Below are 13,922 nucleotides of genomic sequence, written 5' to 3' on the forward strand. Positions count from 1 at the left end.
GGCATTAACTAAATCATTTTAGTTGACATGCTCTTTGAAGAATTAAAATTCTTGTTTAAATTGCTGGGTGCTTTCATTAAATGTGATACAGTCCTTTCCTTCAGAGTTCTGAGGGAAAATTCCAGAAAGGGAATATATTAAGAATTAGGTACCTTGATTATAATTGCTTGCCATGATTGAAAATGTATGTAATCATCTTTTTGAAAATCAAATCACATTTCTCAGAATAAAGCAGTAAGGTATCCTTTAATGTACAATACTGTGTTTTATTGCTTAATTTTCCAAAGTTAAATTGTCATGTAATTTGTTTTTCAGTAGAAAGTTAGTGATATGCTCATTCAAGATAAAATCAGGATATGATAATCAGGATAAAGCCAGGGCAAGAAGCCCTTTTGATCCATGAGCAAAATTTAAAATAGTAAAGCAACACTTTACAGAATAAGAGTTTAGTAGAGAAATAATATTTAAATTTCACCTTTTGAAGTTCATGTTTGAAGTTAGATTACTTTAGATCTCTGATGTCATTCCATCCCCGCCTCCTCTGCCTGCTGCCTCCACACTCCTCTTCTCTAGTCCTTTTCCTCAGACTGCATGGTAACCCACCATGGCACCTCCTGAAGCTCCCAGGGGCTGTGTTCAGCCCTGTGCTCTGGCCTGGGCCAGCTGGGTCCCCCAGTGAGGACACAGCCTGACCTTCCCTGACTCGCATGACAGTTTCCCTCAGAGCTGGGAGGTGAACCTTAAATTGCTTTGAAACACAATCAGTTCCCTGACAGACTTTTGCCTGCACGAAGATTTTAGCCTTAAGCATTCAAAGGGTTAGTTAACTTTTCCTTGCAAACGCTTTAAAAAATTACATTTGATTTATGAAATATGAAACTTGTTTTCAATACATTTGTTTTTCCATTTTAAAAATAAATTTTAAATAATACTTTGTAGAACTGTTGCATTGATTTTTAGCAGGCTTGGGATTATTTATTCAGAAGGATGACAAAAAGTTCTGCAAACACAGAGTCAGAGTTGCATTGTCATCTAATTCACTTCAGGGTCATTCGGAGTAAACCTAAAAAACAGTGGGTGATAATGTTTTGACATTTTTCTAAGGAGAAATATTAATATTACACTCTCGAGAACAGGTTTGTGCCCCTGGGTCTGACTAATTGCTGGCACCTGTCGAAGAAAGGCACTAGGGTTGCCCCCCAACATTCCTGACACATTCTGTATCCTGAGATGCCACTGTGTCTCCATTGAATTTGCTCTTCTGGTGTAGTAGAAAGATGGTTTCGAGGTTAGTTTCTCATGGGAAAACAATAAATACAAAGGTGACCGGTCTCAAATTGTAGTGAAAAAATCGCTACCTGGAAACTGTAGGGAACAGTGTTAACTCTTTAAATTCCAAAGGCTGTTTTGCTTCTTTTTTTTGAATCGAAATCTTTGTGGAAAGTTATAGGCTCCCAGAATATTCACTTGTATATACCGTATATGTTATGTTTGGTATATCCTTCTTTACAGTGTAGAATATTATATACAGTGTTAACATGAAGGTAGCCCTTTGCCTACCCTTTCCCTCTACCCTCCTCATATGCACACAGTAGAGCTATGCCCTTAGGGTGTTCTGATGCTACAGAGAAAAGAAAAAAGCAAAGTCCATAACCGTTATTTTTGTATAAGTCTTCGCATTATTGCAGACCTGTGACATTCATGGAGGGGTATGTCTAGAGACCTTCCCAAAATCCAAATTTAAGAATTCAGAAAGGTTTGTATTTAGGGTTCACTTTCTTACGTAAGGATCCGTGGTGGCGCAGTGGTTAAGCACTTGGCTGCTACCCAAAAGGTCGGTGGTTTGAAGCCACCAGCTGCTCTGCAGAAGAAAGATATGGCTGTCTCCTTCCATAAATATTACAGCCTTGGAAACCCTATGGGGTGGTTGTACTCTGTCCTACAGGGTCCCTATGAGTCAGAATCAACTCCACAGCGGCGGGTTTGGGTTTTGTTTTTGTTTTTTACGTATATTCCACTGAGAGTAGGATGACATTCTCTGTGCGTATAAAAGTCACAGCACAACTTTTAAAGTTTCATCAAAGTATTCTCTCTCACTTTTTGCCATTTTCCAAGAAGAAGAATTATCTATCACTTCACTCCTGGAAGCCACTGCAAGCAAAGATACATGAGGACTGATGCTGGGCTTCTGGCTGGGGAGGCTCATCTATGCCAAGTGATCTCAGGCATTCGTAGTTTCATGGACCTTTCCACTTCTCACAGATAGTCAAAATGTCTGTGTTAAATGCACAGAAATTATGTCAAAAGCACAATCTGCTGCATTTATTTCTTGTCTTTTTCATGTTCATGGCTTTCAAAGTTATAGACATGCATTTAATTTTGTATCCTGTATCTTTACTTAATACTAAATTGTACGTGTTTTTCATCGTTGTTCTGTAGCTTCAAGTTACTGCTTTTAATACCACATACTAGCCCACCAAAGGTACCATGAGGTACTTAACCATTTCCTACTTGTGGCCACTTATGTTGCTTCTAGTTTTTCCCTGTTACAAATAATGTTTTGCTAACCCAGGGGCACTTTCACCTTTTCTATCTTATAGTAAGCTGAGCCTTAAAAACATTCAGTTTAACATCTTTTTTTTTTTTTTAAAGAGGCAAAAAGAATCCCAATTTTTTTTGTTTATACAGTATCTTGCTTAGATAGATGCTATAAAGCTCCTTGCTTTATAGAGATGGTAAGAAGAATGCTTTAAAACTATATGAAGCAGGGCTTATTTTCATTTCTGAATATATAGCATAGAAAGGTGATATAGCCTACAGAATGCCTAAGTATTCAACCTTTTCTATAGAAAAATGGCTTCTACTCTACTGCTGGTTACTTCTACGCTTGTGTAGATTTTCAAAAGGCAAATTAAGGGTTCTAGGATTGAGATACAGGAGCTTGTCTGCTCTCCAGGCTCGCAGAGCAGCCCTACCGGTCTACCTTCACAGTTGTCAGTATCCCTGGCTCCCTTTGATGTTCTTGTGCCAGTCTCTGCTTTTGTAGTTGTCACTTGTTTCTTCTATGCCTCTCAACTTTAGCTTGAGAAGACCAGCCTTTATAAGTTTCACTAGGCAGTCATAGAGTTCCTTTCCTTCCACAAAGCAGACAGGATAGTTGCAGGAAACTAGCCAGTTACAATCTTTTATGTAATCTTAAAACCTTCTGCCCTTGGCTGTGTTGAGCTCTTATTAAGGGCAGGTGCTGCGGCTTTTTGTCTGCAGTGGTGCTCTTTTTACCCTTTGGCCAGTTTCCTTAGACCAAGACTCTGAATTGCATTTTAAAAGCACATAGGTACTGTCGAAACACAAAATGATCAATGAGACAAATTGACCTTAACCATGTGTCAGAATTTATTGCTAGCAAGGGAACTAGAAGTGTGACAGAAGAGTGCGCTGGTACAGAGAAGTATGAAAATGGAGACTTTATATAGTTGGGAAACCGAATGCCAATTAGTAGGCAGCTAGTTTAAAAATACATATATTGCCATTTCATTTGTAAAACAAGTCAGTGGCAGGTTGATCTGAGATGCCACGTGGTCCATCTATCAGTCAGGGAAGGAAGAAAGCACATTCTGGAAGCAGTGATGCAGGTACTGAGCAGTAGTGACCAACAGGGACAAGTGACAGGAAAGCATGAAGAAGAAGAGGACCAGGCAATGAATTCTAGTGCCTGTAGGCTACTGCCAGTAGTTGTCCTTAAGCTGCAAACAGCTGCAGACTGCCGTTTTCTCGTTTTTTAGTATGGGAACATTTGTTTTCCTTTGATAGTGTTAATACTATATTTTTACACAAATAACGCTTGCGTTGCATGTTGGGCTTTTTATGCTAACCACACAACCCCCTTACACGTTATATTCCTAGGCACACTATGCGTGTTATATGTATGGGCATGTTGTTGGTGAAAAATACAGTGTATCAGCCAGTTTTGGAAACTGGAGAAACCATAAACCAAGTAGAATGGAGAAACCAAAGTTCTCTGGCTTTGGAGCGGTTGGAATGCTTGTCAGCAGGGGGACTTGTCAAAAGTGACTTCCTGATGGAGACTTACATGGACAGTTTTAAACTGAAAAACATTAGGTTGTTTGTTATTCAGATCAGCTGCAAGTAACAGAGAAACCCACACATAACAGTGGCGTAGTCAGGTGGCTTATTTCCTTCTCAGAAAGAAACATCTGGGAGAAGAAGCGTCCAGGCCTGGCAGGACACCTCTGAGAGCGCTGACCTGCGGGCAAGCTCCTGGAGGTAGTTGCTTTTACTCGGGAAGAAGTGTGGAAGGATAGGGTGCGGCATCTAGCCATCTCTGCCATAAACCCTAATTTGTGTCCTTGCTTTATCCCAGATTTAGAGAAATAGCGGGATCCTTAGAAGCAGCACTTACAGACATACTGGAAGACGCTCCAGGTAATTTCCTTAAAGTGATAAATGACGAGATGTCACTAAATGAGTTAATTAAGTTTATCACATCAGCTAGACCTTAATAACTCAGGGGCACTTTCACCTTTCCTATCATATAGTAAGTTGGGTCTTAAAAACATTCAGTTTAACATCTTTTTTTTAAAGAGGCAAAAAGAATCCAATTTTTTTTTTGTTTATAGAGTATCTTGCTCTAGATAGATGCTATAAAACTTCTTGCTTTATAGAAATGGTGAGAAGAATGCTTTAAGATGAAGCAGGGCTTATTTTCATTCCTGAATACACAGCGTGTCAAGGTGATATAGCCTACAGAATGTGTACATGTTCGACCCTTTTTATAGCAAAATGGCTGTCATCTGATTTCATCCCAGGCTGAGACTGGTCTGTATCATAAAAAACAAGTATGTTCCTTCCTCTCCCGCCAGAGTGACTCTCGCTGAAGCCTGTATCCTGGGTTCCCCACACCCTAAACCTCAGGCCTGGGGTGTTGGTCTTGTTACAGGCTGACCAGAACACGTTTGCACACCCTCACAGCCATCATTAATTTTGCATCATGTTGTATTCATTCCTGGTAACCACTGAAACACTGTATGGCTGTATCTGTAGCCACATAGGTCTCTAGGTTCCTCGCCTTAAATTTCTGTTGTCTTTTGAGCAACTGAGTTAACTCTCACATCTGAACTGCACTGTTTTAGCTTCAGAGTTAGTTTTCATGTGTCTTTGCCAAAAATGGGCATATTTAATTGACTTCCTTTATGCAAATAGTAAGTATATGGAGGTAGAGAAAGAAAAAAGTAGACAAATGAAATTAAAGTTTAAGTCCTTGCAAGCAGCTGCCACTCCACCTTGTGTTTATTTGGGTAAAGTAATCTGTTTGCACCCTCTTCCCCCCAAATTATTTCTGAATGTTATGTTTACTATTTATCCAAACACCTGGGAGGTGATAGCATGTAAAATTATTGCGTTTGATAAACACTGAGCGGTGGCAGTTGGTCATCCCCGTTGCCTCCACTGGCAGCTGCTAACCACAGTACTGTATGAGTCTTCAGAATGCTGCTTTCTGGACTCTTGAAGTACGCATTGAAAATATTAGCTTTTAGCACATCAGTGACTTAACTTGACTGAGATTCCTTAAGTGTATTTTTCTTTTCCTCTAGCTGGAAGTTCGTATTGCCTTTTGGCTTCTCACAGAACGTGGAGCAGCCTTAGAAAGTGTTGGTCAGATGAGATGTTTTTACCATTGCTAGTGCACCGCCTGTGGAAGCTCACACTTCAGATCTTAGCCCGGTACTCCATGTTTGTCAATGAGGTAAGGGCTGGTTGCGCAGCCCATCAGTAGTCAGGACTGATAAGAATCAAAGACACACTAAGCGAAATACTACAATGAAATTTTTAAATGACATGTCATCATGAGGGTTAATTCGTAGTCACTAGTAGGCTAACTTCTCAAGAGTGTTTCCAGCTTTCTTTCTGTCTTTCAGTTTTTCTCTCCCAGGCATTCCCTTTAAGAGTATTTATCATCACATATTCGGTGCTTTATCCTGTTGAAAAGCACCACACTTGAAAAGCTTCTCAAAATCAGAATCTTTGAGATATCTCTAAATTTAAATAAAGATGCTCATTTTCATGACAATGAAATCACAGTATAAATATTTTAATATTTAGAAGTTAAAAGTCATACATTTATAGAGATAAAAAGTAGTAAAATAAGCCTTTACTTCTTTTTAAAATATCCCACTTTGTCCCTTTTTAAGCAGTCAAATATATTAAACATCCACATGCTGATGATGACTTATTAGACATTAGATGGCAAGCCAGAAGTGTGTGACCCACAAGAGCCCTGGTACAGTTAAATACCAGGTACATACACTGAAAGGAATAAAATCTCTGTTATCTGGAGCAGGAGGGTAACCCAGATATCCTCTTGTGTTGTGTTTTAACAAAAAGAGCGTAGGCTTTGGAGTCAGACAAATTCAAATCTTAGCTCTTCCACTTTTTAATTTTGTGACCTCGAGGAAATTAAGCTCTCATGAGTCTCAAGTTCATCATCCGCAAAATGGGAAAATAACTTCTACACATGGCTGTCGTAAGAATTGACGAGATCTACACATGGCTGTTGACTGATGACTGCAGGGCCTGGCAGGCAGTAGGACACACTGTCCCGGTCCATCAAGCAGTGTCTGAAGACCACTCACCGTGCAATTCCCAGGACAGGGTGGGGGTAGTGAGATTTTTTGATTAGGCCTGTGCCTGCTAAGGCGTATATTCTTGCTAGCCAGCAATTCTTCTTTTAATATCTCTTACACGTTTTTTTTATACGTTACTTCGACTTGAATGTTCAGTATTCCATTCTTTTCTTGATGCTGTATGCTTTTTTTTTTTTTCCCTTGTAACTACGTGTTATGCAAGGAAGACTTTATTTATACAGTGAAACCTGCGATAACCGGAACTCCACAGGACTGCCTTGTTTTTCCGGGTCTTGGAAGTTTTCTGCCTTTGACAGGGTGCAGTCTTATTACTTTTCTATTGGTCTTTTTAGTGGAAAATATTTGAGTTTTCCTTCTGTGGCAGGTTTCCACCTTACACAGGTTCCAGCTTTCATAAGTTTTACTGTATTATTTGGAGGAAAATGAAATTTAGGCTTAGATTTTTTTTACCTTTGCTAGTTCTAATTATAAATTTAGTAAATTAATTACCTAACATGGTCAATTAATTCTCTAAAACCTGGGATGTGCCAGACATTAATTTTTCTTGGTTTAGGGACTTACTTATCGTTTGCCTGTTACTTTGTAATCACCAGAAATGGAACAGGAGTGCCAGGAGTTCCAGTGTGCGTGGGGCTGTAGCTTGTCCCTGTTTCTCTCACAGCCCTTCCTACCTGCCTGTAGAGAAACAACAGGTGTTCGTCATTAGTAAATACTTACTGAATACTTGGTAGAAATCTAGCATTTTAGGTGAGTTGTTGACCCGCACATATATAAATGTTTATGTGTCTTGCTCATCTAAAAGTATTTAAAGTTTGAAATCTTTTTTTCAGCTTTTACTCAGGCCCATCTCTAATGAGAGTGCCAAAGATATTAAAAAACCTTTGGTAACTGGTAGCAAAGACCCTTCCATCATCCAAGGAACTAATGATGATCAAGGAAATGGTCCTTCCGAAACAAAGCCTGTGGTTTTCATCTCCAGCACTCACCTTGTGTATGTGGTTGCAGACCTGGACAAGCTTCAGGAGCAGGTAAGCATGTGTCCTAGAAAGTTCTGAGTGGAAGGTTCACTGTTTTCACAGAAAGTGGTGTGTACAAAAGAAACGACACCACTTGGTATAACCAGGCTTCGAGTTATGGGGCCCGAGGATATCCCAAGAGAGGTCCTCTTCTTCATTTCCTCTTCTAGGTGTTTCTCCAGCTATTCGTAGCAGGTAGTCTCCTCATAAGGTACCTAAGAATGGGCTCTCTACCTCCTTGCTTATGAGTCTACTCTGATATTTTAGTAACCTGTAACGTCTGCTGCTTTTTTAGTAGTGATACAGTATGCTCAGAGCAAGTCATGCTCCACTGTTTGTTTTTTTTTTCCATTAGCTCAGCTTATTCTGTGCAGGCATGATCTTTAGTAGGTTGAATTTTAATTATTTTTTAATTTACTTAGATATTTCCATTTAATCTTCAGCTATAAATTGTTAAAATATTTAAACTTCTTCCTTTGCATTTTTATGTTCAGGTCCCATATGTTTTTGCTTTTAGTGTTTAAAGAACTTTGTGGGATGAATTTAGTTTTTAAGTCCTCTGATATATAAGTCTGCTTTTCTCAGGTTTAAATATTTTGTGTGGTGTTTAAACAAATAAGATTGTGTGTTTTGAGCAAGAAAATGGCCTTTATTGTCAGCTTTTTTTGTATCAGGGAGAGCCACGGAATAGAAACTGTTTTTGCTTATTCTCTGTGCCTGTTGATAGCTATTACACCTTGCTGTTTCCCATGTTCTTAACTTATTTTAGAGAAGTGAAACCATTAATTAAGAATATTGCTGTCCTCTAAAGAAAATTACCAAAATTGCCAGTTTTACTTTTGCCTTTCATTAACTGTGTTTTAGAGTTTGTAGATGCACATAGAATTGCCTTTTCTTTTGATTTATAAAAAGCAGCTGAATATATAACGTGTGTATTTATTTCAGCTTCCAGAACTCTTGGAAACAATCAAACCAAAACTTGAAATGATTGGCTTTAAGAATTTTGCTTCTATCTCAGGTAAAATTGAACCTTTAGACTCAGCAATTCTTTGAATAAGAAATTTTTTTTTTTTTTTATTTCAAAGACTGTAGGATATATTTAAATTAATATTTTCTTCTCTAGTTGTAAATCCTTGGCTGCTTCTATATTCTGTGATTATAACTTCCCTGAATGAGATCTCAAGTTTAGTTCTAGTAATTTGATCGATTGATTATAGTACACTCCCTGAAGTATGGCAGGGTTTCAAGCAAAATTTATATCCGGGCCTGAATAGACTAAATACAATCTATATGTCTCAACAGCAGCCCTTGAGGACTCCCAGCTTTCTTTGTCAGCCTGTATGCCTTCCTTGAGTAACAAGATCATCCAAGATTTAAGCGATTCTTGTTTCAGTTACCTGAAAAGTGCCCTGGAAGTTCCGAGGCTTTACCGAAGAACCAATAAGGTCAGTGCTGTTTACTGAAAAAAATTCGCAGATGGGGAAATATATATTAGGTAAGGCCAAGACAAACCAGAAGAGGGAGGGAATGATTAGGGTAGAGACAGAAATAGGTTCCCAGGAGTAACCTGAGATAGAATTAATCTGTCACATTCAAAGAAATCTTATTTTTAAGAAGAGATGGGTGTCTCTATCTCCACAGGTGGATGGTCAGGTGCTTTGGGCAAACATAACATAGGTAGTTGACTTGGGTGGTATGGACATTTTCTGAATTCTCTTGGCCTTAAGGAAAGATACCTTTTTCAAAAGAAAGCATTTTAATAAAATATTTTTAAAGTCTTAGATATTCTTTTGTCTTTGTGTCTCGTATCCCAAAAATTTAAATTTACTTTGTTCACCTCATGTCATCATTGGAAGTACCTGCTTTCTACTGATTCTTTTTTGAGTAAGATTTGAAGAGCTGCATTTAAAAACATTAAAGGCGTTTACAAGATGAACAATTGAGCACGTGCTGGTGTTCAAAGTCAAATTTTCCTGTTTTCCCATATTGAACTCTGATTTGGGGAATTTATTTTTACCAGTTTTTAAGTTTTCCCTGTTGAGCTCTAATTTTCATGCATTTATTCTCATTTCATCCTTGTTAGGTCTCATATAATTCTCCTTCAAATTTTTCTTTTTTTCCCAGTCATAGAGTTGGATTTTAGACAGATTATTATAAAAAATTATTCTTAGAAACCAAAGTTTATTAGTGCTTACCAGGAGTGGGAGGGAGGAGGGAAGAGAATGTTAGCTTAGGGAGTACCGAGTTTCTGTAAATGGTGGTGGAACAATTTGGAAACAGTGGTGATGGCTGCACAACATGGTGAACAAAACCATTGTCACTGAATTGTGCATGTAAAAAATGTGGATTGGCAAAGGTTTACTGCAATAAAACAGTAAGAAAACAAATAATTATTCTCAGGAACAGTAGAAATCTCCTAAGACATTGTGCTCTTTTGGGATAACAAGCCTTTCTTTTGGGGGCCAGCCTTTTTGTGGATCCACTAGTGTCAGACCCTTGTCTACTGTTTGCATTAGTCTTCCCATCTAATAGAACGCCTGGATGCAATGAGTCGTTCTTCACTGGTGAACTGAGATTTTAGCCAGTCTCCTTTATGGCTTTTTCTCCTTTTCATTTTAAAATATGGGACTTTCAACAGACTTATCTCTAGCAGGAGTTAACTTGTCATATAATTTGATCTTTCCAGTGTGATTCGTAGCTCCCATTTGGAAGTGGGGGAGAGAGGGCCTGTTTTATATTGCAAAATATGTTATTTTTCTTTTAGTAATATACCAGCTTTCCCTTCCTATTCAATAGGATATTATAATAATATACTTAAGTGTTTGAATTGAGTCAGACACTGCCAAACACTTGACATACGCTCTCGTTACTCCTCATAGCACATCCTATGAAGTAGGAGCCACTATCCTTATTTACAGATGAAGAAACCAAACCTTGGGTACTTGCCCTAGATCCTTGCTTCTCAAATGATGGTCCATTAGCCAGCCACATTAGCATCACCTAGTGGAAGCTTGTTAGAAATATAGGTGATCAGAGCTCAAGCCCCCACCTACTGAATCAGAACCTGAACTAGTGAGATCTCGGGTGATTTGTGTAGACATTAGTAGGTAAATAAGCTGTAAGTGGCTGAACAAGAACCTGAACCTAGTCTGGCTCCAAACATCATCCGCACTTACTTGGTCTTGTAGACTCCCTCCTGTTCTCCAGGTATCCTTCTGTGGTATCATTGTTACTTTTTGAGGCAGGGGACAGAGGTTGTACATGTCTCAAAACTGATATACTAGTAGTATCCTTTTGAACTTGAGGCTGGGTTAACTGTTCTCTTGCATTATTTCTTCTGTGCATATTTAACCCCTGCCAACACTATTACAGGAGGTCCCAACTAAAGCTTCCTCCTATGTGGACAGTGCTTTGAAGCCATTTTACCAGCTTCAGAGTGAACACAAGGATAAGCTCAAACAAGCAATAATTCAACAGTGGTTAGAAGGAGCACTTTCTGAGAGCACTCATAAGTAAGTAACTTCAAAGTACAACATCTGGAACTTAGAAGAGCCCTGAGGCAGAGATCACTAAAACTTTTGGATTGTACGTAGATACAGTCACTAGACACATGTCGGAAGGTAGGCACTCAGTTAGTTCCAGTGCCTGACTCAAACTGCCCATTTTTGTTGCAGACCGAGGTGTGGTTTCTCCACCACCCACACACAAGGCTCTTAGGGCTGCTGCCTTATACCTGTGACTGCAGCCAGGCTGGTCCATGTTTACCTGGCCTCTCAGGTCACATGCTGCCCCACCAGCTCGATCCCCCACCTTGGGGTGCAAGCACATCCCGTGCTCCCTCTAAACATGCCACCCATCACTGCTCTTACTGCTGTCCCAGCAGACATCATTCTCACAGGTCCACTCCCATCTTTCCCTTTAATACCCCTGCTCTCCCCAGCTCTGCTTGTTCAAAAACAGCTCTCATCTGTCAGATAAGGGCTTAGACTGGCGAGACCCTGTAATTGGGAAATAGAAAACATACATTTTGAAGTGAATTACAACTGATAAAGAATCAATGTCTAAAACCCGTGAAAAAATATGAGAAAGTCTCCAGAATCACTGTGATTGAATGTCTCTTCAATTCTAATTAAATCTCCTTTTCGCCAAATGCCAGCATTAAAGATATTAAAAAATATTCAATTTAATTGTTGAATTTTGTTTAATTATTAATTTCATAACAGCATTTTAATTACTTAGAACTAAGCAGCCATTTGTGGGTTAATTTATAACATAACAGTAATTTATAATGTTTTTATGGTCAGATGTCTTCCAAATACCAATTAATGGTTTGTAAACAAGGTTTTGAAACAGAACTCATTTATAATTTGAAAATTTAGTTGTACTTAAGTATATTTTGAAGACAATTTTATTTTAAATTTTAAAATACTTTTACTCTTTAAAAGATAAGCTGTTCCTAGAACTTACTATAAATTAACTTGTTAGTTGCATTTGTGGAACAAGCTATCTGTGTTCACCCTGAATATGTGAAAGACGATTTCCTTTTAGCGTTTGGGATTAAAATTTCAAACAAAACCCATGTACCTATCTCTTATGTTCTGAGGAATGTAGTACTAGATAATTCAGACCCTATTATTCTCACAGTCTGAAGAAACATTAAATATTTACCATGGCTGAATGCTTTATTGGAGATTATTTTTTTATCTTAAAAATCTTTTTGTCAACAAAGCCAGTTACTGTGTTTGATGTTATACACAAATGCCTCCGTTTCACCAGTAAATGTGTCTTGTTCTCAAGGTACTACGAAACTGTGTCAGACGTACTGAACTCCGTGAAGAAAATGGAGGAAAGCCTGAAAAGGCTGAAACAAGCCAGGAAAACCACCTCAGCCAGCCCCATTGGCTCCAGTGGCGGCATGAGTGATGACGACAAGATCAGGCTACAGTTGGCCTTAGATGTTGAGTACTTAGGAGAGCAGGTAACAGTCAGCATCATCAGTTCCAGCAACTCCGAAAATGAATCTTGAGGGCTGGGAAGTTGCCTGGTGCTTCATGTGGGCCAAGATGCTGTCAAGGTACCTAGGGAGCTGACTTCCCAAGTGGTAGGAAGAAAAGGGTTAGAGCCCCAAAATACTTTGAAAGTCAGGACTTTGCACCTAGGAATTATGAGAAAGAATATATAGAAAAATACTGTACATTAACTATGTGAAATCTCATGAATTGATAATTAGTGCTGTTGACATCTTTGTTCAATAGTGCTCATCTGCATGAAACCCACTAAACTATAAGCTCACAAGGACAGAGATGGCTATCATTTTTGTCCACCGCCTAGAAGGTACCTGAGACATAATTAGTGCTAAGTCAGTATCTTTTGAAATGTTTGTTGGTTTGACTTAGAACTAGAAAAGCCTTACCCCTCCTGTATTACTTGAGAAATTATCTAAGCATAACTTCTTTGCATCTCTGCCTAGGTTTTGTAGGCCTTCTGTAAACCTGGATGCATATTGATATATGTGTCACTCAGGAGGCAGATATGGGTAACATGTACTTGTATTTTTACTAAAGTGACTTCCATGGAGTATCATAAAACATTTAGATGTTCAGAGACTGGTTAGGTTTTCTATATAGCAATAGATCCTCAGAGAAAGAACTGTTTTTCCAGAGAGAAAGAAATGAAATTGTAAAATTTCTATCAGAAGATACTTGGTTTTCTAGCTGACTGTGAAGTATCTCTTACATCTCAGGGCTGTCACTAAAAGTCTAAATTTTTTCTGCTTTGGGGTGAATTTAGAGATATATCTGGCAAAATTCAGTTGTCATATTTCTTTATTTCACAAGAAAAACTTAAAGTCTTTTACAAGCAAGAAAGTTTGTTATAGAAATGCAAAGAACAGATAAGCAAAAGAAAGAAAGGAAGGCAGGGAGAGAGAGGAAGGAAAAGACAAGGCACTACCGTAATCTCAGTCCCCCAAAACAAACCACAAAACGCTAACAAATACTTTCGCGTATATCTTTCCAGATCTTTCTCTGAGGGGGTGTGTGAGTGTGTGTATGTTTTTCTTTTAAACAAAAGTGGAAACATACTAGGCCATGTCTTAGTTACCAGAATAATCCATAACAGTTGCTGTGCCAAAGTGTTTTCAGTTCATCAGATTCTAAGAAATGTTGATGATATGTTAAGAAATTAAGAGCCCAGGTTAATACTTTTAATTGCCTACTTACTTCTCTTAGTGCGAGTTTTCTTT

The 13,922-nt window shown here is 38.5% G+C and overlaps 1 protein-coding gene across 3 annotated transcripts in view; it reads left to right on the forward strand.

Moving 5' to 3' along the window:
* COG2 (component of oligomeric golgi complex 2) overlaps positions 1-13,922 on the forward strand; it is a 54,167-nt gene that overhangs the window by 37,261 nt on the left and 2,984 nt on the right. For 2 of the 3 annotated variants that reach the window (XM_064276631.1, XM_003410892.3), the window contains 7 exons: positions 4,382-4,443; positions 5,613-5,764; positions 7,493-7,690; positions 8,624-8,696; positions 8,981-9,123; positions 11,051-11,190; positions 12,476-12,656. In XM_064276631.1, the coding sequence (XP_064132701.1) occupies positions 4,382-4,443; positions 5,613-5,764; positions 7,493-7,690; positions 8,624-8,696; positions 8,981-9,123; positions 11,051-11,190; positions 12,476-12,656 (949 nt within the window). The remainder of the gene's footprint in view (positions 1-4,381; positions 4,444-5,612; positions 5,765-7,492; positions 7,691-8,623; positions 8,697-8,980; positions 9,124-11,050; positions 11,191-12,475; positions 12,657-13,922) is intronic. The other variant, XR_010319402.1, reaches the window with a different exon arrangement.

This window comes from Loxodonta africana, chromosome 25 (genome assembly GCF_030014295.1).
Source record: "Loxodonta africana isolate mLoxAfr1 chromosome 25, mLoxAfr1.hap2, whole genome shotgun sequence".
Taxonomy (NCBI): domain Eukaryota; kingdom Metazoa; phylum Chordata; class Mammalia; order Proboscidea; family Elephantidae; genus Loxodonta; species Loxodonta africana.